Source organism: Mercenaria mercenaria, chromosome 2 (genome assembly GCF_021730395.1).
Source record: "Mercenaria mercenaria strain notata chromosome 2, MADL_Memer_1, whole genome shotgun sequence".
NCBI lineage: Eukaryota > Metazoa > Mollusca > Bivalvia > Venerida > Veneridae > Mercenaria > Mercenaria mercenaria.
In genome coordinates, this window is record NC_069362.1 from 26037777 (window position 1) to 26063677 (window position 25901).

The 25901-nt window shown below is 37.1% G+C and overlaps 2 protein-coding genes across 3 annotated transcripts in view; one reads left to right on the forward strand and one right to left on the reverse strand.

Annotated features, from left to right (window-relative positions):
• The window catches only part of LOC123562041 (delphilin-like), a 112804-nt gene extending 89242 nt beyond the window's left edge, over positions 1-23562 (reverse strand). For both annotated transcript variants that reach the window (XM_053533076.1, XM_045354696.2), the window contains exons 1-2: positions 22587-23562; positions 21360-21574 (exon numbers count right to left, since the gene is read on the reverse strand). In XM_053533076.1, coding sequence (XP_053389051.1) covers positions 21360-21574; positions 22587-22965 — 594 coding nt within the window. In that variant the 5' untranslated portion in view covers positions 22966-23562. The remainder of the gene's footprint in view (positions 1-21359; positions 21575-22586) is intronic.
• A 119-nt stretch (positions 23563-23681) lies between these two features.
• Positions 23682-25901, forward strand: part of LOC123563559 (protein phosphatase 1 regulatory subunit 7-like) — a 46680-nt gene continuing 44460 nt past the window's right edge. The window contains exon 1 of the mRNA XM_045356414.2: positions 23682-23860. Coding sequence (XP_045212349.2) covers positions 23751-23860 — 110 coding nt within the window. The 5' untranslated portion in view covers positions 23682-23750. The remainder of the gene's footprint in view (positions 23861-25901) is intronic.

A 25901-nucleotide genomic window follows, 5' to 3' on the forward strand; every position in this document is an offset into this window, starting at 1 on the left:
CTCATTTGTCCCCAAGAATATTGGCTGACCTGATTAAAATATGTAACTGACCATTTACTAATAATAGATGAGTTGACTGGTCATAAATTTTTCTATTTGATCTAAACATATGACTGGCCACTGTACTAATAATCAATACATTTGGTGGATCAATAAGTATGTGATCCATACATTTGACAGCTCACTTAATATACAGTTAATATATTTCACTGACCACTTCACATGGTACATAATTAAAATTGACCACTTGGTACCTGACCAACAGATGAGACAGACAACTTGGTACTTGACCAATACATGAGACTGGTAACTTGGTACCTGACCAACAGATGAGACAGACAACTTGGTACTTGACCAATACATGAGACTGGTAACTTGGTACCTGACCAACAGATGACACAGAAAACTTGGTACATGACCATCAGATGAGACAGACAACTTGGTACATGACCAATACATGAGACAAAGTGGCCAACTGTTGTTTTACCAATATCTGTGACTGACCCTTTGATGCATTACCAATTCGTGTGACTGACCACTTGGTACACGATCAATACAAGTGAAAGACCACTAGGTGCTTGTTATTGCGATAACTTACTAAATGTCCTGTATGTTTGTTAGTCTATGAACCAATCGCTTTAACAAATAATCAGTATGTCTGACCATTTGGTATGTTGCTTAACAAAAGATTTAACAGGCTAATGACCATTTATACATTGATTTGCTATTTAACAGAATATACGGTTTAAGGTTAGGAGTCTGAAGGCCTAGTGGACTTAAGGTTCAGTTAAACCCGAAGTCCCTTTAGTCTGAAAATCTGAAATAGATGTCTCGAACCATAACCTTAACTCTAATCCTATGATGTCCAATTTAAATTACATCTTCTATAAATGTTGAATTTCTGACTTTATGTCTTTGACTATTGGGCAATCTACTATGAATGTGAAGTTTTTGATGTGTGGGTCTTTCTTCTGAGGAATGACCAATCTGCTATTAATATATTGAATTCAGGACAGCCCCATCTCCGGTCAGCCAACTTTCAAAGTAAGATGTTCATCAGACAAAACATCCATCATACTTATGTAATATCATCCAATTAAACAAAGCATAAAATGCCAAAGAGATATGATGTGTACCACTAGGACAGACTCTTTCACTTCAGTAAGCATGAGATATGCCATCAAAGCTTCTCATTGATTTTTACACTGCTGCAAGTTTTGGCATGAAAGCACTAAGTTGATTGAAAAGCAATATTTTACGCAACTGTTCTATCTAAACTTCAAGGCAGATCAGAACAAGGGTAGCTGTTCATACGGAAGACCTCTGATTGGAAAAAAGTGGCTTATTATATTACCCTAGTTTCAATCTTGCCTGTAATTGGCAGCTGTCAAATTTCAGAAACATCTATTACAGCTTATAATAATTGAGCCGCGCCATGAGAAAACCAACATAGTGGGTTTGCGACCAGCATGGATCCAGACCAGCCTGCGCATCCACGCAGTCTGGTCAGGATCCATGCTGTTCGCTATTAGTTTCTCTAATTCCATTAGGCTTTGAAAGCGAACAGCATGGATCCTGACCAGACTGCGCGGATGCGCAGGCTGGTCTGGACCCATGCCGGTCGCAAACCCACTATGTTGGTTTTCTCATGGCACGGCTCATATTTATTTCCTCTGAACCTAGAAACCCCATAGATCACTATGTCTGCAAGACAGTGCTACTGTATGTGTGTTACAGTAGAACTGCTGTAAAGTAACACAATTTACTGTTACAATGGTCAAAACCATTCATCTTGCTAAAATTTCATGAAGCAAATTACTTTCCTTTGTATTTCAAAAAGGACTAATACAATGCATTCTTTGCTTGTCTGTATTTTTTCTCTGCGACTTACCAAGCTTAAGCAGTAAAATTCATAGAAAAGTTGTCTTTTTTTTGTGGGGGGGGGGGGGGGGGTGTTGGGAGGGTATCTGACAAGCCCAAATTTTGCCTGACATTTCAAAAACATTTGTGACATTTCTCCATTATTTGTTGCATCCAAACTACTTCTATATTTGTTTTTCATAAGTTACAGTTTTTAATAATTTGCTGATGTTGATAAGGTTATAATATGATATCCCCAAAACATAACCACTTCTTAAAGAACAGTTGAAAGCATGAGAAAGCAGTAAAGCTTGGGAAAGCAGAAAGTGAACACTGCAGCAATGGTGGGCAAGTGGAAAAATGTGTATGCAGCAGTAAAGCTTATGACAGCAGAAATTGAGTGTCTATGTAGAAGCAATTCTTGGAACTGCAGACAGTGTATACAGTAGCAATGCTTGGGACAGTGAAAAAAGTGTATACAACAGTACAGATTTGGATAGCAGCAATGTGTGCAGCAGCAATACTTAGGGTATATGCAGCAACAATTCTAGGGATAGCTTAAAGTGCATGTGGCAGTAAAGCTTTGGATAGCGGGAAAAGTATATGCAAAAATTGGGACAGTGCAGTAAAACATGGAGAAGCTGAAGGTCTTTGCACCAATAAAGCTTGGGATGTATACAATATTTACATCAGCAATGCTGGGTGTTTCTGCAGCAGCCATCTCAAGTCCTGCACAAATTGTTTGCTGCAGAAAAGCTGGGGACAGTGGAAAGTGTATGTAGCAGTAAAGATTTGGACCACAGAAAGAATATGCAGTAGTTAGGATGGGCACTGATGCAGCAGAAATTCCAGGGACAGGGGCACAGTGGAAAAGCTGTGGATAGTGGAAAGTGTATGAAACAGTAAAGCTTAATTATGACAGCAGAAAGTGTACTCAGCAGCAATTTTTTATTAGCTGGGTATCCTGGTCCAGCAGCAATTCTAGAGACTGAAGAAAAAGGTGGGGATACTGGAAAAAGTGTATGAAGCAATAAAGTCTGGGAAATTAGAAAGTGCATGCAGCAGTAATGCTTGCAACAACAAAAATTGTCTGAAGCAGCAAAGTTGGATGGTTCTATGCATAAGTAATATTAGGGACATATGAATGTGTTTGCTGCAACAAAGCTGGGGACAACATAATGGTTATGCAGCTGTAAAGCAAGTGTATAATGTTGCAACAATGATGGGTGCCTTATATAATGCAGCAACATTTCTGGGGATACACCAGATCTTAACTATTTTACCTTGCATATAATATTATGACACACTGGATTATGGATGGTAATAAGTGTGTTTTCTATATAAAAATAAACACCATAAACATGTCAAGTGTCCCTATTTGAACAAATTTGAGAAAAATTTGTGTAAATTTCAGTTAGGTTATTTTAGTCACAGAAAGTGTCAGTGATAATATAAATTATTATGTTTCTGAAGTTGGGGTTTTGGAAAATCAGTAAAATTAAGTGGATTTAAGGAAATTACTGGAGCTAGTCACGGTAAGATACTTTCTAAAGGTCAAAACTTATGTAATATAAATCCCAACTGCTTTGATTATCAAGAGTCAGTTTACAAAACAAGAGTCACCTTCGCACTTCTCCGTAATCTGAAGTAGGCGGAGCTTAAATTATGCCATCGTGTATTCCAGTCAAGTGTCAACAGGCCGATGGTGGATAACTGGAGGAGTGTGGATAAAAAAATCAGGCGACTTGAATTTCGCTTTGATGTTAGATTAGAGCGAAGTGGGGAGCTACAAAGCGACTATTTCGCTCAAGTCGCTCCCTCACTCAAGCCCTGAGGATGCTATATACATACCTAGTTTAAGGAAGATCTGCCAAACAGTGAAAGGGGAAAAAGTGATTCAAAGATACTTCTTTTTTTAGCTCCAGTGGACCCTTAAAATTTGATGAAATTTAACAGAGGACTTTATAACAATGTTACAGACCAAGTGTGATGCAGATCCATCAAGTGCACCATGAAAAAAAGTTGTTTAAAAGTTATTTGTATTTTTAGCCACAGTGGCCCCAAGAAGGGGCTAAGCTTAGGCATTTTTAGTAGAGGAACAGAGGAGCTGATAACGGTGCTACAGACCAAGTTTGATGAAGATCTATCAAACGTTTCATTTGTTTGTTTTTGGTTTACTGCCGTTTTCAACAGTATTTCAGTTGTGCAACGGAAGGCAGTTAACCTAACAAGTATTTCTGGATTCTGAACCAGTACAAACCTGTTCTCCTCAAGTAACTGCCAACTTCCCTACAGGAATCAGAGGTGGAGGATGAATGATTTCAGACACAGTGTATTTAATAAAATCATCACGAAGAACATACGCCTCACTCGAGGATCAAACTCACTACCTTACGATCAACAGATCTGCTCTCTCTCTCTATTTATACCCCCATCACATCAAGCTCGTTTACAGTACGTTCTAAAAAATGTAGCCGAACGAGCTCAAACTGTGTGGCAACGGAACAGACGTAGTAGCAACATTCTACGGTCTGTCTAAGAACTTTATGGACTGGCTCTGACGGAGTTGAACGGGAATGGTGCTCCAGAACTTTGAGCCTACTCAAAAATTTCTGCCGATCATTCCGTCCTGCAGTTAGATGGACTGACAATGTACTTAACATGAGATGGACGTACTAAGGACTGAACCGCCGTACTTCGATCGTACTAGAGACGTGGTATGACGTAATGCGATTGGGGGTCAATTTTAGTACGTGTGCACACCCACGGGATCCGTTTGTAGCTCGTTTAACCCGTTCACAGAAAGACTTAACTCGACCGCATTACATCCTTAGTGCATCGTTATTCCATCTGAATACGATCAAAATAAAATACTATGTTTGCAATACGTTTCAAAACAGTTCTAAGAGTTTACAATACGTTCTCAGTACGCTCCGCACGTTTTTAGGACGTTTAGTACGTTTATTCACAGTTCCTACAACGTCGATCCCGTCTGTAGTACAATTACACAAGTTAGGGTATAAATACATGCCGTTGTCATACAGATTCAAGATTTGGGCACAAGGTTTAGCCAAGTTTATGCCTTTTGGTTTCTGACTCTGTCCTCCTTCATCCTCGGACTTGGAGACAGAGTCGTCAGAAGGTGCAGGGAATATATTACCACACTCATCCTCTCGGCTTTCACGTTCAGGGGCTGACTCAGGAGACTGTATCGGCATTGGTCTTTTACTGCTTTAACACTTTACACCCTATCTCTGTTTGGCTTCACTTTTCTTTGGAGTCATATTGATACTTGCCTATTGCTGTAGATTTTTTTTTGTCTTGAGAGGTTGAAGAGACAAACGAGAATGAGAACTGGGCGAAACGTGATGGCTTTTAATAGTCATCGGGCCAGAACGTGATTGCAATTTATGTTCTGAACGTACTAGGGAGAGATTAGGACGTAACCAGAACGAGTTAAACTGTCTGTGAACGAGTTGGTCGAGTTAACAACTAGTTAGAACGTATTTCGACGTACTCTGAACGAAGTAGGACTAGTTACAAACTTCTTTAATCTGACTACAGACGGACTTGGACTGCCTACAAACGGTGTTCACATGAGGTGAACGGGCATTATTTCGGAACTGAACTTACTATAAACGTACTTAAGACGGGATAAAGACGCAATGGACGTATCGAGAACTGTTTAAGAACTAACTATGATCGCGTTATGGATATTTTCCGGCCAAATTTCAAGCGTTCTAGCCAGATCGCAGCCCGTTTTACAATATTTTAGGACGGGTTAGGATGTTTTGAGAACTAGTTTGGTGTGATGGGGGCTTTAGCTAAACAGGCAGGCTATCAAGCAGTTTGTGAGAAAAAGTTATTTGAACATATTTCTAAAATACGTGTAAGTGCTAGCGGCTGTAAAAGCGGGTAAAGGCCCTTATTTGAACAAATTTGGATGAAGACCTTACCATGATGCTGCAGACTAAGTTTGATGATGATCCATCAAGTAGTTCATGAGGTTACATTCTAAAAATGTATTTCTATTTCTATCTTTAGTGGACTTTTAAAGGGGCCAGGTGCCCCCTTTTGAACAGATTTGGGAGAAGACCTTACAATGATGCCAAAGGCCAAGTTAGATGAAGATCCATCAAGAGTTTCTTGAGCAGAAGTCGTTTGAAGGTTTATCTACTTTTAGCTCTAGCAGCCTTTAAAAGGGGCCAAGTGCCCTATTTCAATAAATTTGGGAGACAACCTTATACTGATGCTACAGACTAAGTTTGAACATCCATCAAACACTTCACACAAAGAAGTCATTTGAAAGTTTTTCTAGTTTTTAGCTCTAGTGACCCCTAAAATGGACCAAGTGTCCCCGTTTCAAAACAACTGAGAGAAGACCTTATACTGATGCTACATGAGAATTTTAAGAAGTCTTTTAAATGCATTTCTATTTTCAACTGTTTGCCCCATTTGAAAAAAAAATTGGGAGAGGACCTTTTATAAGTTATGATGATGCTACTGATCAAGTTCTATGAAGAGCCATCAAGAAGTTCATGCAAAGAATTCATATAAAGAATTTTTAATTTTTAGCTTTAGCAGCTCCTACAGAAGGCCAAGTGCCGGGCCCGTTTGAATAAATATTGTGAGAGGACCTTATAATGATGCTACAGACCAAGTTTTATGAAGATCCATCAAGCAGTTCATTAGATTAAGTCCTTAAAATGTATTTCTATTTCTAGAGGATGAAAAAAGGGGCCAAATGCCCTCATTTGAACAAAATCTGGACAGGACCTTATGATGAAACTACAGACCAGGTCTGAAGAAGATCCTTCAAGCACTTCATGACAAAAAGTTGTTTAAAGGTATTTCTATTTCCAGTGGACAAAAACAGGGGCAATGACCTTATAATGACGTTACAGACCAAGTTTGAAAAAGATCCATCAAAGAAGTCTTTTAAAGTTTTTTTTTCTATTTTTAGCTAAAGCTACCTCTAAAAGTGGCATGATGACAAACAATTATAAATTTTAACAGTACCATGTGAGTGAAAGTAACACCTGTATGGAGTGGACCTTGAGCTTGCATCCCCCAAAATCTGTCAAGCATACATTTTTCACTTTTTTCTTTGCAATTAGAATTTTAGGCATGAAAATTTGCTGACAGATCATTATTAATCATTAATACCATGTAGTGCAATGTTCCTATTTACACTTGTTTCACTAACATAATCATGCTCCTTAAAAATAATAACATACAACCACCTTAGGTCACAATGCAGGCAATAAACAAAAATTTTCTGCTAATATAACATAAACATTACTCAAAGGATGGATATTCCAATGCAAATAAAAGCATGAAATTTTAAAGCATGAAGTTCTCAGATAGCTTCGCTTGCACATTTAATATAATATATATTACAGGGAGTGAACAGAGCAAAATAGTCATGTTTAATGTCTCAGTATAACATATATCTCAAAAATAAACTTTTAAATTAAAAGTACCAAAAGTTCACGCCCACCCCATACCCCCACAAAATCCATAATTTGCCCCTGCTTCGCATCTCTGAAACTGTCCCTTTCAAAAAGTTTTGTCTTACAGAAATTTTTAAAATCTGTTAGCATATACGGCATATGACTTGACAGTTCAGTGTTATTACAGAATGACTGCTAATAATATATTGTGTTCCTCTAAGATATGCATTTCCTGTTTTTCCCAATGAGTCATGTAAATAGTCTCTATCCTTTGATGGGGAGAAAAACGGTCTTGATCAAATTGTGAAAGTGAGTTACTGTTACTATAATCAACTCTTCACTGAGGAGATTGACAGAAATAGTAGGTAGGTCAATCCAGTAAGCTACATTCTATTATTACACCTTTAGTAACAAGATGAAATTCAAGGAATGATCAGTCAGTCTGTTATATAAATTAGTTCATTATACAAATACTGTAAAAGAATTCATTTGCTATATGTTTATAAAAAAATCTCTGGATATAACAAACAGGCTTTTCTAGTCTCAGTGAGCTTGTTGTTACTGGAGTTCACATTAAATGGGACAGCCAAGTCATTGGGATAAAAACAATTTGAGTGTATTGGGACAGTCAAATCAGATTATCAATGGAGTTAACAAGTTGAGTATAAATGGGACAGCCAAGTCAGACTGCCAATTAAGTAAACAAGTTAAGACAACACAGTCAGACAGTAAATAGAATACCAGTAGACAAGTTGAGTATAAATAGGACAGCCAAGTCGAACTTTCAACTGAGTAAACAAGTCTGCAAATGGACTAAACAAGCTGAATATAATATAGGACAGCCAATTTAGACAGTCAGTGGAGTAAACAAGTTGAGTATAAGTGGGACAGCCACATTAGACAGTCAGTGGAGTAGGCAAGTTGAGTATAAATGGAGTACGCAAGTTGAGTATAAATGGGACAGCCACGTTAGACAGTCTGTGGAGTATGCAAGTTGAGTATAAATGGGACAGCCACGTTAGACAGTCAATGGAGCAAACAAGTTGAGTATAAATGGGACAGCCACATTTGACAGTCAATGGCAGAATTCATCAACTGGGCACCTACCTTGTCTTAGCAGTAATGCTTCAAAATAAGTTTCTTAGAACCCAAGTAAGTAGTTGTTGAGAAAATGCACATACAAGATTTGTCCATCTCCTCTTGGGAGTGAAACTTCCTATGCAGTTTCGCTGAATACCAGCTAAGGGTTGCCGAGAAATACTCTGCACATGGGGATGGTGCTATACTTTACTAGTTGAACAATCAAAGATCATTACTCAATGTAAAATCACATGACCAGAATATGAAGACAATAATGCACATCTCCTTTTGGGAGTAAATCTTCCTATGAAGTTTGAATATCTTCCTAAATATCCCTGATTAATACTGAGTAATCAAAGGGCAATAACTCAGTGAAAAGTCATCAGACCAGTACACGAAGAAAATATATGCAATTCCTCATGAGAGTAAAGCTTCCTATGAAATTTTGCTGAATTCCACCAATTTAAAGGTTGATGAGAAATATTCCAGAAGAGAAATGAATGGAGCTATAGTTTACTATGCTGAATAATCAAAGTGGAATAACTCAGTGAAAAACCATCACATCAGAATAAGAAGACAATGTGCTCATCTCTGTTTGGAATGAAGTTTTGCTTAATTCCAACCAGAAGTTGCTGAGGAATACTCTGCACAAGAAATGGTGCTATAGTATATTAATACTTAATAATAAATGGGCAATAACTCAGTGAAAAAAATCGCCTGCCTGGAACAAGAAGACAACTTGCACATCTCTTGTTGGGACTGAAGCTTACTATAAAATTTTGCTTGATTCTAGTGAGTGGTTGCTGAGAAATACTCCAGACAAAAATTGAGGGGCAGATGCACGAATGCACTCATGCATGTTTGTCTGTACAGACTGATGGACAAATGAAGCAGCGACATGTATGCTCCCCCTTTATGGCAGCATGAAAAGTTAATTAACAGTCAACCGATATAGAGCTACAAGGTTTGGTACCTAATGAAATGGCATAATAAAACCTTTATTCATTGATGTCATCAATTCATTTACTGCCATATTTCTGTTTCATGTTTGTAATAGCCAATACAGTAAGCTGCAAGACCTAACATTTAATAATCCTGGTTTATGGATATAAGGAGTTATACCTCAAGAAATATCATTTATATTGCCTACGTGTTGTTGTCACATAACACTCTGAGCGTATAATGCCCTACCGTTGGTAATAAAAGGGAATTAAACATGGAAAAACAAAATAATTGCATGTAACATATGGACCGTTTATTACATTTACAAGAGCTGCATGATACCAACTCAGCATTTACGTTATCAGAAAATACAGCATTGCTACTGGTGAAAGCTATCAAATATAACAAAAACTAGGATCAAATTACTCAGAATGCTCTACTAAAGCTGGTGTGTCAATTATCATTAAGAGGGAACCCGCCATTTTGTTTTGCTAATTTATTGTTTAATCATGAGAATGTTTACCTGCATGCTTTATGACAATTTCCCCTGATGGTTAAATACCGAAAACATTTACAACTGTACGAGTCACCATATCATACATAATCATACATGACCTACGGACATTTTTGCAGAATGCAGTTTGTATCATATTAATATTGTTTCTGCATAATGTTTAGTAAAATTTAGCATGTGTGAAGACATTTTTGTATAGCTGTGTTATTTAACTTTAAGGCTGCCTTGCTCCCCATGTAACACCCTGAAGGTGATGTCATGGTCCTGGTGGGGTTCAAGTCAGCATCGTGCAGTATAAGCAGTTAACAAATCAATCAACAAATATATAACAAGAGATTGTAGGTAGGCATGCAGTGATAAATTTAGCAATAGTTAAAAATGATAACACACATCAACATTTAGGTCCACCTCTTCAAAATTTCGAAAGCTAGGCTTTTCTTGGTCAGCAATTGCAATTCAAGATAAGAATTGTAAAAAAGATTCTGTGCATTTTAGAAAAGCTGTGCTATTGTAGTCAATAAGATTATGTAGGTGTATTTGTATAATAAACACTGAAATATGCATTTGAACAATACTGGTATACTAGTATCATTTTTGATATCTAATATCATCTGCTGTCTCTATGAATTTTGTTGATCAAGGTATGTCCCTACAATGCTGTCAAGCCCACCTGCTTAGCTCAGCAGGGAGAGCGTTAGTCGAAGGATCACGGGGCCGCGAGTTCGATCCCCGGGCGGGGAGTATGTTCTCCATGACAATTTGATAAAAGACATTGTGTCTGACATCATTCGTCCTCCACCTCTGATAATTCATGTGGGGAAATTGGCAGTTACTTGCGGAGAACAGGTTTGTACCGGTACAGAATCCAGGAACACTGGTTAGGTTAACTGCCACCGTTACATGACTGAAATACTGTTGAAAAACGGCGTTAAACCCAAAACAAACAAACAAACAATGCTATCAAATGACTTCATAGGTTGAAGTACCATAAACCACAAAATTGGATTTTTGCTTTTAAAGCCTTAATTACAATACTACTGCATGACAACAAAACAGAAACCTATGCCCGATCTTAGATAAGATCATTTGAAAGGGACTTTTTTATTGATTACTTATTTAAATACCATTTAGAATTCAGGCGTTATTAGATATTAACCTTATTTTTGTTCATTAAAATGGAAACTTCATTTCCTGATGATAATTGTCCTGCATCTTATAAGTACAGTATTATTTTACAGACTGGCTAAATCTGGACTCTATATTGTGTGTAGAATCACTGACTTTGTATTTCATCAATATCATTTATTATTCAGTAAGTCATTGATTGTAATCAAACTGATTAACTCAATTTTCTCCTCCACGATTCCTGTTTCCTGACAAACTTGTATCAGGTAACTCGGCCAATATATAAATAATATATGCTCTAAATCTAACAATTATTCATGTCATCTTTGGTAATATATAATGATTACACATGTATAGTCAATTTAGAATCCTGGAAAAAATCAAAATATTTTCTTCTAGTTTAAACTTTCAGTATTCCTGAAGTGTGAATTTGTATTTGATAATATTGTTCTCTTTAAAAAAAAAAAAATTATGACTGTATGAATGGAAAATCTGCAGAAAATATTTCCCTTCCATCCATGTACATAAGGTGACTTTACTTTAACAATTTCAAAGGACATGCAAAACACGAGGGTAAATATCCAACAGGAAAAGCCACAGTGCAATAATGCCGCCTCCTCAAACCGCAACCTAAAGTAATGTATACCAGGATGTACTATACAAGAACAAAATTGCGAAAATGTCGCAGTATATGATCATCACAGTAAATTACTTTTGACTCAATTCAAGGGTCATAACTCCAGAGCAACAAACACTATCCTGCTGGTTATCCAACTTGACAAAGACAATATGCCCATAAACATTCTTATTGATAAGATCTTCTTTTAAGTTTTTAAGTGGACACCAGGGATATAAGCTAGCTATTTTTATTTAGGGGCCCAGACTATAAAAAAATAAATGTTTAACATTAGGTATATGGGCATTTTCTATAACAATTTAGGGGCCCAATCCAAAATCTAGGGGCCATGGTCTACTGGGCCCCTGCTAATTTATATCCCTGGGACACTGTCAAATTTCACAATTATGCGTAATTCAAGGGCAATAAGACAACAGTGACTTGGTATATCAAGCTGGTTTCAACTTTTTCAAGATATCATTAACCCATTAAAATTGTGACCAAGTCTGATGAACACTGAATAAAAACTACTAAATAAAATTCAGTTATTTACTCTCAGTGTTTGGTTGTGTGTTCCATTTTCTTCCCTTTTATGGTTTAAAACTACTCAAGTTAGAGAGTGGACACTGCCAATCTCTGCAATTTTAAGCAAATTTGGGGCCATAACACTAGAGCCACAAGATCAATCCAGACGGGTATCAGACCTGACAGAGATATTATACCCATCAATACTGTCAACAGCAGTGAACATTGAATAAGAACTGCTCAAGTTAAGAGTGTAGACAACATTGGTGGATGCCGCCCACCTGCCTGTCACCACCACATGATACATCCCATTTCACAGGTTTATTAAAATTCATAGACAAATTAAAATACAAAAATACAGAAGACAAAACAAACAAATTGTGAAGTTAACATGTTACCAAAACAAAATACCAAAATACGCATGGAGAGAGTTTCAAATAAGCTTGGCTTTCTACTCAATCCTTCATGCTGTAACTATGTAACGTTTCATGTTGTAAATATATATGAATAAAATATTGTTTAAAACAAACAAACAAATAAAGAAACACTGTGTGGCACTGTTTTGGAATGGTCAGTAGCAGAGGACAGTTAAGTCATCAGGTGTGCATTTTATCACACATTTAATTCCCATCATATTCTAAATTCACAGGACAATGTAAATAAAACTAGAGCTATCACTAAAGGTGATGAATGTACCCTCCGCATGCACTGACAGTACATTGCAATTTGACGCACACAAGATTGCATAATTATGTGGACTGTATGTATATAGAACGTATGTATACAGTATAGTAACAAAAAACAAAGTCCCATAACTATGCAGAATATTTATCTAAAAGAATGTAACATGCACCATGCACAATTAGGGCTGGTACTGATCACTTGTGTGAAGTTTCATTAAATTGTGTCAAGGGGATGAGGAGAGATGGTGCGCACAAGATTGTGTCTATGTATATAGTATAGTAACAAAAAAAAAAACAAAGTCCCATAACTCTGCAAATGTTTTTTCTGAAAGAACCTAACATGCCCCATGCACAACTACTGTTGTTACTGATCACTTGTGTGAAGTTTCATTAAATTGTGTCAAGGGGATGAGGAGAGATGGTGTGCACACGATTGTGTCTATGTATAAAGTATAGTAACAAAAAAACAAAGTCCCATAACTCTGCAAATTTTTTTCTAAAAGAACCTAACATGCCCCATGCACATCTACTGTTGGTACTGATCACTTGTGTGAAGTTTCATTAAATTGTGTCAAGGGGATGAGGAGAGATGGTGCGCACAAGATTGTGTCTATGTATATAGTATAGTAGCAAAAAAAAACAAAGTCCCATAACTCTGTAAATTTTTTTTCTAAAAGAACCTAACATGCCCCATGCACAACTACTGTTGGTACTGATCACTTGTGTGAAGTTTCATTAAATTGTGTCAAGGGGATGAGGAGAGATGGTGCGCACAAGATTGTGTCTATGTATATAGTATAGTAACAAAAAAACAAAGTCCCATAACTCTGCAAATTTTTTTTCTAAAAGAACCTTACATGCCCATGCACAACTACTGTTGGTACTGATCATTTGTGTGAAGTTTCATTAAATTCTGTCAAGGGGATAGGAGAGATGGTGCGCACAAGATTGCGTCTACGACAGACGGGCAGACAACAGACGACAGACAGACAAACCTGCAAACCAGTAATTACCCACCCTTACAACTTGTTGTCGAGGGGTACAATTATATCCCAACCTTAGGTCAGTCCCTAACACATACAGTGGTAAAACACAAAAATGCTCTTGAATATAAAAGCAAGCACAAACAATGATAAATGACCAAAATCAATGCATCCTTGGAAGACAGGAGCACCAAGAATAACACAAAAGGCCTGACGAAACAGGCCAGAAGACTGATATAAAAATTTGCCCTGGTGGGCTTTAAGAATTGCCCATCACACAGTCCTCCACTTGTTCTGTCAGACACAGCCAAACAGGAAAGCATAGCTTCCATTGTAAAGGGTTTGACCACCAAACAAAGTAGGGATATGGGGAAGGTCTCAAAACAGTTGGCTTCCAAGTTATTAATTTCTACATTATTTTATTTGGAAAACATACTCAACGCAGGGAACTGTAACAATGGCAGCTAACAAGTTGATTTTTGAGTAAGAGGTAAGAAAAAGGTAAGTAATAATTTGTCATTAGTGCTTTTATCTGTAACATGTATTGCACACTGAACTGAAGCAGATGTTCTTGATAAGAACTGTAAGTAAAGTGTCAAAATCCTATAAAAATTTGCAGATTTCTAGAATACTTTTAATTATATACTACAATCAAGCTATTATACTTGCATATATTGTGTTATTAAGCCATTCCTTATTGTTTATGAACACTTATACAACTATAATGTAATACAAAAAGTTTGAGATATGACATAACAAACGCACCAATATTATTTTTCTTTATAGAGTCTACACATAAAATCTTAAGTATAACAGAATTCATACCGTAATAGCATTCACATTAAAACTCACTTCTAAATGAAGGAGTTGTAAACAATATGCATTGGCAGATTTTTCTCGCACGTAATGCGGATTTATGACTACAAGTGTGTTAAAACCCCCCCAGCCACTCTGCAAAAATCCAAGAGGGTCATGATGACCCTGGATCGCTCACCTGAGTAATAAGAGCTACATGCTTTCAAATGTCAAACTGATGCTAAAATATTAAGAAAGTAGGTCAGAAGGTCATATTTATGGTCACTGAAAGTCAGTTTTAAGATCGGTGTGCTAAATTGTACAAGATATAAATAATTTTCATGGCTGTATCTTAAAAAACAAGAAAATAGGTCAGTAGGTCATGGTCACTGAAATTCAGTTTTAAGATCAGTCTGCAAAACTGTACATGTCATCCAAATTCCAAGGCTGTATCTTAAAAAACAAGAAAGTAGGTCAGTAGGTCACATTCATGGTCACCGAAAGTCAGTTTTAAGATCGGTGTGCTAAATTGTACAAGATATATAATTTTCATGGCTGTATCTTAAAAAAACAAGAAAATAAGTCTGTAGGTCATGGTCACTGATTGGTGTGCAAAACTGTGCAGGTCTTTCAAATTTCAAGGCTGTATCTAAACAAGAGGACCATGATGGTCCTGTCCCCACATGACCCAGTTTTGAACTGAGTGTGACGTCGTTTTTTCTATTATTTGACATAGTGACCTAGTTTTTGAGCTCATGTGACCCAGTTTTGAACCTGACCTAGATATCATCAAGATATAAATTCTGACCAATTTTCATGAAGATCCATTGAAAAATATGGCCCCGAGGGCGGTCACAAGGTTTTTTATTATTTCACCTACTGACCTAGTTGACGGCATGTGACCCAGTTTCGAATTTGACCTAGATATCATCAAGGTGAACATTCTGACCAATTTTCATGAAGATCCATTCAAAAGTATGGCCTCTAGAGAGGTCACATGGTTTTTCTATTTTTAGAACTACTGACCTAGTTTTTCATTGCAGTTGACCAAGTTTCGAACTTGACATAGATATCGTCAAGATGAACATTCAGACCAACTTTCATACAGATCCCATGAAAAATATGGCCTCTAGAGAGGCCACAATGTTTTTTTATTATTTGACCTACTGACCTAGTTATTGAATGCACCTGACCCAGTTTCGAACTTGACCTAGATATCATCAAGGTAAACATTCTGACCAATTTTCATGAAGATCCATTGAAAAATATGGCCCCGAGGGCGGTCACAAGGTTTTTTATTATTTCACCTACTGACCTACGTGACCCAGTTTCGAATTTGACCTAGATATCATCAAGGTGAACATTCTGACCAAATTTCATGAAGATCCATTCAAAAGTATGGCCTCTAGAGAGGTCACAAGGTTTTTCTATTTTTAGACCTACTAACCTAGTTTCTGACCGCAGTTGACCTAGTTTCGAACCTGACCTAGACATCATCAAGATGAACATTCATACTAACTTTCATATAGATCCCATGAAAAATATGGCCTCTAGAGAGGTCACAAGGTTTTTATATTATTTGACCTACTGAACTAGTTATTGACGGCACGTGACCCAATTTCAAACTTGACCTAGATATCATCAAGGTTAACATTCTGACCAATTTTTATGAAGATCAATTCATAAGTATGTCCTCTAGAGAGGTCACAAGGTTTTTCTATTTTTAGACCTACTGACTAGTTTTTGATCACAGATGACCAAGATTTAAACTTGACCTAAAGAATATCAAGACAAATATTCTGACCAAGTCACATGAAGATACAGTCATAAATGTGGCCTCTAGAGTGTTGACAAGCCTTTCCTTTGATTTGACCTGGTGACCTAGTTTTTTACCCATCTGACCTAGATTTGAACTTGACCTAAAAATCATCAAGGTTAACATTCTGACCAAGTTTCATATAGATATTATCAAAAATGTCCCCTCTAGAGTGTTAACAAGCTTTTCCTTTGATTTGACCTGGTGACCTAGTTTTTGACCTAATCTGACTCAGATTTCAACTTGACCTACAGATTATCAAGATTAAAACTCTGAGCAAGTTTCATATAGATATTGTCATAAATGTGGCCAATAGAGTGTTATCTAGCTTTTCCTTTGATTTGACCTGGTGACCTAGTTTTTGACCCCAGATGACCAAGATTCGAAACTGACATAAAGAATATCAAGACAAACATTCTGACCAAGTCACATAAAGATACATCATAAATGTGGCCTCTTGAGTGTTGACAAGCTTTTCCTTTGATTTGACCTGGTGACCTTTTTTATTTTTTTACCCCACCTGACCTAGATTTGAACTTGACCTAAAAATCATCACGGTTAACATTCTGACCAAGTTTCATATAGATATTATCAAAAATGTCCCCTCTAGAGTGTTAACAAGCTTTTCCTTTGATTTGACCTGGTGACCTAGTTTTTGACCTAATCTGACTCAGATTTCAACTTGACCTACAGATTATCAAGATTAAAACTCTGAGCAAGTTTCATATAGATATTGTCATAAATGTGGCCAATAGAGTGTTATCTAGCTTTTCCTTTGATTTGACCTGGTGACCTAGTTTTTGACCCCAGATGACCAAGATTCGAAATTGACATAAAGAATATCAAGACAAACATTCTGACCAAGTCACATAAAGATACATCATAAATGTGGCCTCTTGAGTGTTGACAAGCTTTTCCTTTGATTTGACCTGGTGACCTTTTTTATTTTTTTACCCCACCTGACCTAGATTTGAACTTTACCTAAAAATCATCATGGTTAACATTCTGACCAAGTTTCATATAGATATTGTCAAAAATGCGACCTCTAGAGTGTTAACAAGCTTTTCCTTTGATTTCACCTGGTAACCTAGTTTTTGACCTAATCTGATTCAGATTTCAACTTGACCTACAGATCATCAAGGTTAAAACTCTGAGCAAGATTCATACAGATATTGTCAAAAATGTGGCCTCTAGAGTTTTAACAAGCTTTTCCTTTGATTTGACCTGGTGACCTAGTTTTTGAACCTAGATGACCCAATATCAAACTCGTCCAAGATTTTATTGAGAGTAGCATTCTGACCAAGTTTCATTAAGATTGGTCCAAAATTGTGACCTCTAGAGTGTTAACAGTCAAATTGTTGACGACGGATGAAAACAGACGACGGACACAGGGCGATCACAAATTTCTTTGCTGTAGCTTCAAAAACAAGAAAGTAGGTCAGTAGTTCAGGGTTAGAAATATTAAAGATGAGTATTGAAATCAGTATCAAAAGTTATAAACGTGGTCTAAATTTCTATGCTGTACCTTCAAAAACAATAAAGTAGGTCAGTAGGTCATGATTAGGACAATTCAAGATGAATATTAAAATCTGTATCAAACATTATGCTTGTGGTCCAAATTTCTTTGCCACTGCTCCAAAAACAGAACAAGAGGGCCCTGAAGGCCCTGTATCGCTCAGCTGACCTATGGACCTAAAGATCAGATCATCAAGATTATCATTCTGACCAAGTTTCATTAAGATATGGTCATAAATGTGGCCTCTAAAGTGTTAACTAGCTTTTCTTTTGATTTGACCTAGTGATCTAGTTTTGACCCCGCCTGACCCAGATTCGAACTTGACCTAAAGATCATCAAGGTTAACATTCTAACCAAAATTCATGAAGATACAGTCATAAATGTGACCTCTAGAGTGTTAACAAGTTTTTCCTTTGATTTTTTGACCTGGTGACCTATTTTTTTATCCCACATGATCCAGATTCGAACTCGGTCTAGAGGTCATCAAGACAAACATTCTGATGTGGCCCCTAGAGTGTTAACAAGCTTTTCCTTTGATCTGACCTGGTGACCTAGTTTTTTACCTCAGATGATCTAATATCAAACTCTTCCAAGATGTTTATGAGGGTAACATTCTGACCAAGTTTCATCAAGATTGGGCCAATATTGCGACCTTTAGAGTGTTAAAAGGCTTTTCCTTTGATTTGACCTGGTGACCTAGTTTTTGACCCCACCTGACTCAGATTGGAACTTGATCTAAAGATCCTAAAGGTTAACATTCTGACCAAGTTTCATTAAGATACGGTCATAAATGTGAGCTCTAGAGTGTTAACTAGCTTTTCCTTTGATTTGACCTGGTGACCCACATGACCCAGATTTGAATTTTATCTAAAGATCATCAAGGTTAACATTCTGACCAAGATTCATGAAGATACAGTCATAAATGTAGCCTCTACAGTGTTAACTGGTTTTTCCTTCAAGTTTTTTGACCTGGTGACCTAGTTTTTGACCCAACTTGACCCAGATTTGATCTTAACCTAAAGATCATCAAGAATAAATTCTGACCAAGTTTCATAGAGATAATGCCATAGATGTGGCCTCTAGAGTGTTAACAAGCTTTTCCTCTGATTTGACCTGGTGACCTAGTTTCTGACCCCACCTGACCCAGATTTTAACTTTACCTATAGATAATCAAGATTAACTTTCTGACCAAGTTTCATTAAGATATGGTCATAGATGTGACCTCTAGAGTGTTAACTAGTTTTTCCTTTGATTTGACCTGGTGACCTAGTTTTTGACCCCACCTGACCCAGAGTTGAACTTGACTTAAAGATCATCAAGATTAATATTCTAAAATAGTTTCATTAATATATGGTAAAAAATGTGGCCTCTAGAGCGTTAATTTACTTTTCCTTTAATTTGACCTGGTGACCTAGTTTTTGACCCCAGATGATCCAGATTCAAACTTACCCTAAAGATTATCAAGATTAACATTCTGACCAAGTTTCATGAAGATATAGTCACAAATATGGCCTATACAGTCTTAACAAGCTTTTCCTTTGATTTGACCTGATGACCTAGTTTTTAACCCCTGATGACCCAATATCAAAATTTTATTGAGGGTAACACTCTGACCAAGTTTCATTAAGATTGGGCCAAAATTGTGGCCTCTATAGTGTTAACAGTCAAATTGTTGACGACAGATGACGGACACAGGGCGATCACAAAAGCTCACCTTGAGCACTTCATGCTCAGGTGAGCTAAAATGTCAATGTAAAACAAGGGACCACCCGGGCGTGGCCTATTCTGACCCCAACCCCCGGGTCATGATTTGAACAATCTTGGTAGACAACCACTAGAGCATAACACATGCTACATATCTAAGCTATGGGCCTTAGGGTTTAAGACAAGAATTTTTTTAAAGGTTTTTCCCTGTACAAGTCTATTTAAACCATGTGCCCCCCGGGGCAGGGCCATATTTGACCCAAGGGCGATAATTTGAACAATCTTGGTACAGGACCACTAGATGATGCTATATACAAAATATCAAAGCCCTTAGGACCTGTGGTTTTGGACAAGAAGATTTTTAAAGTTTTTCCTTTCATCTGGCAACCAGAGTTCTGCATGGAATTCAATTCTTTGAAATTTCTTTTGAAAAAGACCATCCAAGGAACATCCCTCTGAAGTTTCATGACCATTGCCCTGGAGGTTTAGGAGAAGATGTTGTTTAAAGGAAAGAGATTTTTCCTTTATATGCCTATATAAACCATGTGACCCCCAGGGCAGGGCCATAATTTTAACCCTAGCAGAATAATTTGAACAAACTTGGTAGAGGACCATTACATGATTCTACATGCTAAATATCAAAGCTCTAGGCCCTGTGGTTTTGGACAAGAAGATTTTCAATGTTTTTCCCTATGTAAGTCTATATAAACCATGTGACCCCGGGACGGGGCCATATTTGACCTTAGTGGGATAATTTGAACAATCTTGGTAGAGGACCACTAGATGATGCTACATACCAAATATCTAAGCCCTTAGGACCTGTGGTTTTGGACAAGAAGATTTTTAAAGTTTTCCCTATATAAGTCTATATAAACCATGTGACCCCGGGGCAGGGCCATATTTGACCCTAGGGGGGATAATTTGAACAATCTTAGTAGAGGACCACTAGATGATGCTACATACCAAATATATAAGCCCTATGACCTGTGGTTTTGGACAAGAAGATTTTTAAAGTTTTTCCTTTGAGTTGCCATGGCAACCAGAGTTCTGCATGGAATTCAATTCTTTGAAATTTCTTTTAAAAAAGACCATCCAAGGAACATCCCTGTGAAGTTTCATGAAAATTGGCCTGGAGGTTTAGGAGGAGATGTTGTTTAAAGGAAAGTGTGGACCGACGCCGGAAGGACGTACAGACGGGCAGACGCCTGCAGTGAGCGATCACAATAGCTCAGCCTGAGCTCTGTGCTCAGGTGAGCTAAAAAACATGAAATGAATCCTTACAGTGACATTAAGCAGTGTACAAAGGGCAAAGATTTTGCTTAAAAGTATCATAGAATGTGTCTTAATTACCTGACTAAAGAATGTCAAAAAGGGTAATAATTTTCTGAGAACGCAAAGTTGGAATAAAGGACCTGTGCACTGCATGTCAAGCCATCACAATGAATAAGTGTGTGCTTAGTTTCAATCCATTACCACTTGTGGTTACTGAGATACCCACTTACATTCAGAAACTTAACCAATCAGGATGCCAAAGCCAATGAAGGAGTACAGTAGCTCTATCTACTCTTCAGTAATAGAAAATAAAAATACTCTGGCTTTCCTTTTCTAGAACAAAGCATATTGCACAACCCTAAGGATTATATATGCCAGCTGGACTTCTACTTTAGAGGAAAAATTTGTTTGCTGAATTTGTAGGAAATAACATTAAGAATCACATTATATTTAAACTAAGGTAAAAATGAAATACCTTATCATGCAGATCTTTTGCCCGTTTCACCCGACTACCTTCAGATACATGTTTTCCATTGGACTCTGTGGGTGTCTTTGCTGGAGTTGATGGATGTGAGTACTTGCCAAGGGGGATAACTGAGAGAGATACTCTCCTAGAATGACTGCCAAGGTACGGTTTTAAATCATTCACTGTATACACAGGGTTTCCATTAACTTCCACGATCACATCACCTAACAAAATGTGCAACAGTGCATATTTTCTTAACTTTCATTTTAGTAGCAAAGAAATGGTTTTGTTCAATAAAATCTGTAAAAAGATCCCTTGGAGGCAAAGAATGCAACCAAGAAGAATAATAGCAGACTCCGTTTGATCGAGCCTGTTCATTACAGGTAATGAAATGTGCAACACCTCTCTGACACACCCACCTACAGACTAATTCATTCAAGAAACATTGCAAAATTTAGGATTCTTGGGAGTACACTTCATGACAAGTGTACTTTCTTATTTGTTTCAACTTCAGTTCAGAGATGTGCTGGAAGATTGTTTTATCCTGTGTCATAATTAGTGCAGTGTGACCTTTTTCTTAGAAATTTGACCCATGAAATACTAGAAGTTTCAGAGGAAAATTAACTATTATCATACATCTTAACTGACATCAACATTTTTTCTGTGTTTACTTTACTGATAAGAGTGCAATGATATCCTGGTTTTTTATCAGACAAAGGTTTTATCATTATGTTTCAGTAGAAGTGTAGGTGTGGTAGGGTAGAGTATCAGGGTGCACTAAGTCTTATACTTCCTTGCTATTGAGTTAGCTATAATAGCAACATGGTGTGTAGAAAAATGTCACTAACATTGGTGCCTATATATTAGTGACATTTTTCTACACACCATGCATCAAAAAATTTTGTAACTTTATTTTTGGTTTAACTTATTTTTCTATTGAACCAGCATTTAGAACATATACTTTGAGCAGTTTTAAATTGAGGCAGCATACTGACCAAATGACCAGCTCAGAAAAATGTGTGAAAAATACTGACCAATTGACCTGCCAATAGAAAAACTGTCTGAGACTGATTAAGATCTCCTTAGGATCCAGGTTGGAGCATACCATAGGGCCAATAGCAATACACAAATCATACAGGAAGATAAGCAGTAGCTGTTATATTAAGATGATGATGATAACTTTTTTCTTTAACAATATAAAATTAAGCACAAAACATTAAACACAATCTTTTTAACCTGGTCTGATTCCCATCACATGTGCTGGTCCATCCTTTTCCACTGTCCATACATATACTGGTTTACTGTTGTTTATCACCATACCTAGGCCTACAGATTTATTCCCTACAACATCCACATGAAGTATTCTTGACACCACACCCAGTGTTGGGGGCTGAGTTCGGCTGTGCTTGGCTAGTGTCTTCAGGGCTTCTGCTGACATGTTTGTTACATCCTGGTCATCAAGTTCAAGTATCTGGTCCCCACATTGTAGTCCTGAATTGTATGCAACACTTCCTCTCTCAACATGTAAAACAAAACATGGACCTTGTCCAACAATTTCAAAGCCAAAGTGCTTTGGCCACTTAAGTGTTTTTAGTGGCATTTTGGAATAAGTCATTATAAGTTTAAACAAGGTAGAACAAATTGATATAAATTATAATCCCTATTTTCAGTCATATTTTTAAATAAAATCCTTAGTGCACAGTAAGATATGTCAGCTTCCATAATTCACAGAAGAAATGTAAAATCTGCAAACTATGTAACAAGTCACTTTGAACAAAGCTTGTAAAATCCATATCTTTCTCAAACAAGCTAAATAATTTTGCAATACACACAGTTACAGAATAAATCTGGGGCAATGTTGCCTTGAAGATAGCATCTGTTTACTTTGATCATATCATGTAACCATAGCCATAAGTAACATTATCTATCACTTAAACTAGCTATAATTTATAATTCACACCCAATATTGAATAAATCACTATTTCTTATTAATTATTCATTAAAAGATTTCTGTCTTATTCAGATACCAATAATGGCAATATCTTCTGAATCTCAGCTCTTCAAATTTACATTTCCTGCAAAGCAGTACAGTAAATGTCAAAATGTTTTCATGTAAATAACTTCATAACTGAGTACCGCAGAAAAGTGCATCATCTGGGTTATTGTAAGAAAATTGCATATGATTGATTGCATATCAACTGACATTTCGCGGGAAATTTATTGATTGTACCACGTGACAATCACATGTTACATGAAGTAGACTGGAACCCTTTCTTTTCGTGTTTACCTTTCGAAAAAAATCAATTGTAAACCATTCTACATATTCCAATATGGAGGATATCCAAGGTAAACAAATTGAAATCGTTGCGGTAAAAACATAAAATTATCGCAAAGTACAGAATGGAAGGACGTGTAAAAACTAGACAACATGGATCAATACCAAATACCCTCGGCAGACAAGTTGGAGTGCTACCCATAAGTGGTGGAACAAAACTACGGCGTGGAAGCGGGTAAGACGCACCTGTGTACGGCTGTATTAGCCTGTAACAAAAAAAAAAAAAAAAAAAAATGAAAATCGTGACAGTTTATTTTGCAATACTTTTAAGCTGTGTCGCAAATTTTGTTATTTATGACATGGACCAAAAAGCAGCAATGTTGTCGAGCTGATTGTCAACTCTTAAATCTCACTGAAGTTGAGTCACATTTAGTTTGATCGGATATGGGGGTAGTCCAAACTTTTACGATGTAGGCCTACTCTCCAAGGCCTCTGTGGACATCGACTGGAGAGGGTTAAAAAGTGCACATGGCTAAGTGAGAAACGCATATACAAGTGTGTGTTGTTAAGATAATAGGGCATTTCAGGACAATGTGATAACTTAAAATTTTGATTGTCGCTGTCCCATCATGACAATTATATCTACATCTACATCTACATAATACTTCCAACAATCATTAACGATTATGACTGGAAGGCGCTTGTCTGGGCAGTGTTAAAAATGAGAAAACTCATTAGGTGCAAAGAATAAAAATTACTACAGGTGCTAAGTTAAAAACATAGTGAAGGAAGTTACTATATATAAATTATCAGGTAATATCAGATCATAAAATAAGTCATCCCGATAAGCCATATTCGTAAGTAAGGCTAGGGGCTGGGGTAATAGTAGCGTTACTTATTTGGCTTATCAGGATGACTTATTTTATGATCTGTTATTTAATAGTCATCCCTCTAATGATGGGACAGAGACAGTCAAAAGTTACCACACTATCCCAAAACATCCTATTATTCGGACTAGGGTCTGTAATGGCTGCTTTAAACATGCCTAGGCTAGTACTGTTTGATCCACCTGTTATCTGTAACAGGGATTTTCCTGAAAATGTGGCTTTTTTCTACAAGGTCCAGAAATAAAACAATTACAACAATCTAAAGGTCTTCAAGGTTTATCGACTAAATTAAATCAAGACGGAAGCCAGTGAGATAAATTTTGATGGTCTCTGTAATCTATATGTGGTAAAAGTTTGAAAGTGAAAAAAATATCAGTCTATAAAATGGGTCAAACTTGAATGTGAAATGAATTAGGTGGTGAGGATGGTAGTAAAATCTGTAGTGATAGTAGGTTTATAAGACACTTCCACCAGCCTTAGCAACATGGTTAGGCTGTCTACCTATAGATCATGAGGTCCGGAGTTCGAACCCAAGTAGAGACCTGAGTTTTTCTGTCCCAGGGTTTACTTTAATGGTGTCAGAAGTGTTTGACACTAACAGACTCATGCATTGGGCATGGAGTGTCATTCTGGAGAGCTTGTGAGCTCTGAGATGTAAAGGGGGAAAAGTGTAGTGATAGTAGGTTTATAAGCTACTTTCAACAGCCTTTCTGTTGGGTTAACTCTTTAATGACAGCGTGGTAAGAGTGTCCGCCTACGGATCACAAGGTCTAGGATTCAAGCCCCAGTAAGAATCTTGGTATGTCTCTCGCACTTTAAATCTTTTCAGATTTTCAAAATATTCAGTGGTCTAGTGGTTAAGGTGTTGCTGCTCAATCTTGGGGTTTTAGACTGTCCACTGAGTCTGTGGGAGAGCACATATCTACAGGTCACAGGGTTGTCAGTTTGATCTCCAGCTGAAGCTATGTTCTCCCTGTGACAATATCATAAAAGACTTTGTGTCTGACTCTGAAGTTATTTCTTCCTTTGACTCAGATTCATGTGGAAAAGGTTGGTAGTTATTATCATAAATGAAGTACAGGTTAGTACTAGCACAGAACCCAGGTACTCTGCTAAGTTTATTCAGATCTTGTCCCTAGGTTCAAATTGGTCCATTCTTGGGGTTCACTTATTTTACATAGACTTCTGTAAGAAAAAAATTAAGAATCCCCCTGTCTAAAACCTCGAGCCCTTGAGCTTAGATATTTGTCATCTAGCTTGATAAAGGGTCTTTTACCAAGTGTGTGCAGATTATGCCTCTATGATTGAAATTAGCCCTGCCTGTAGGTAACTTGTTTTTGTATGTAAGAAAAACTTTAAAGAAATTGTGTGAAACCTGAAGGCTGTACA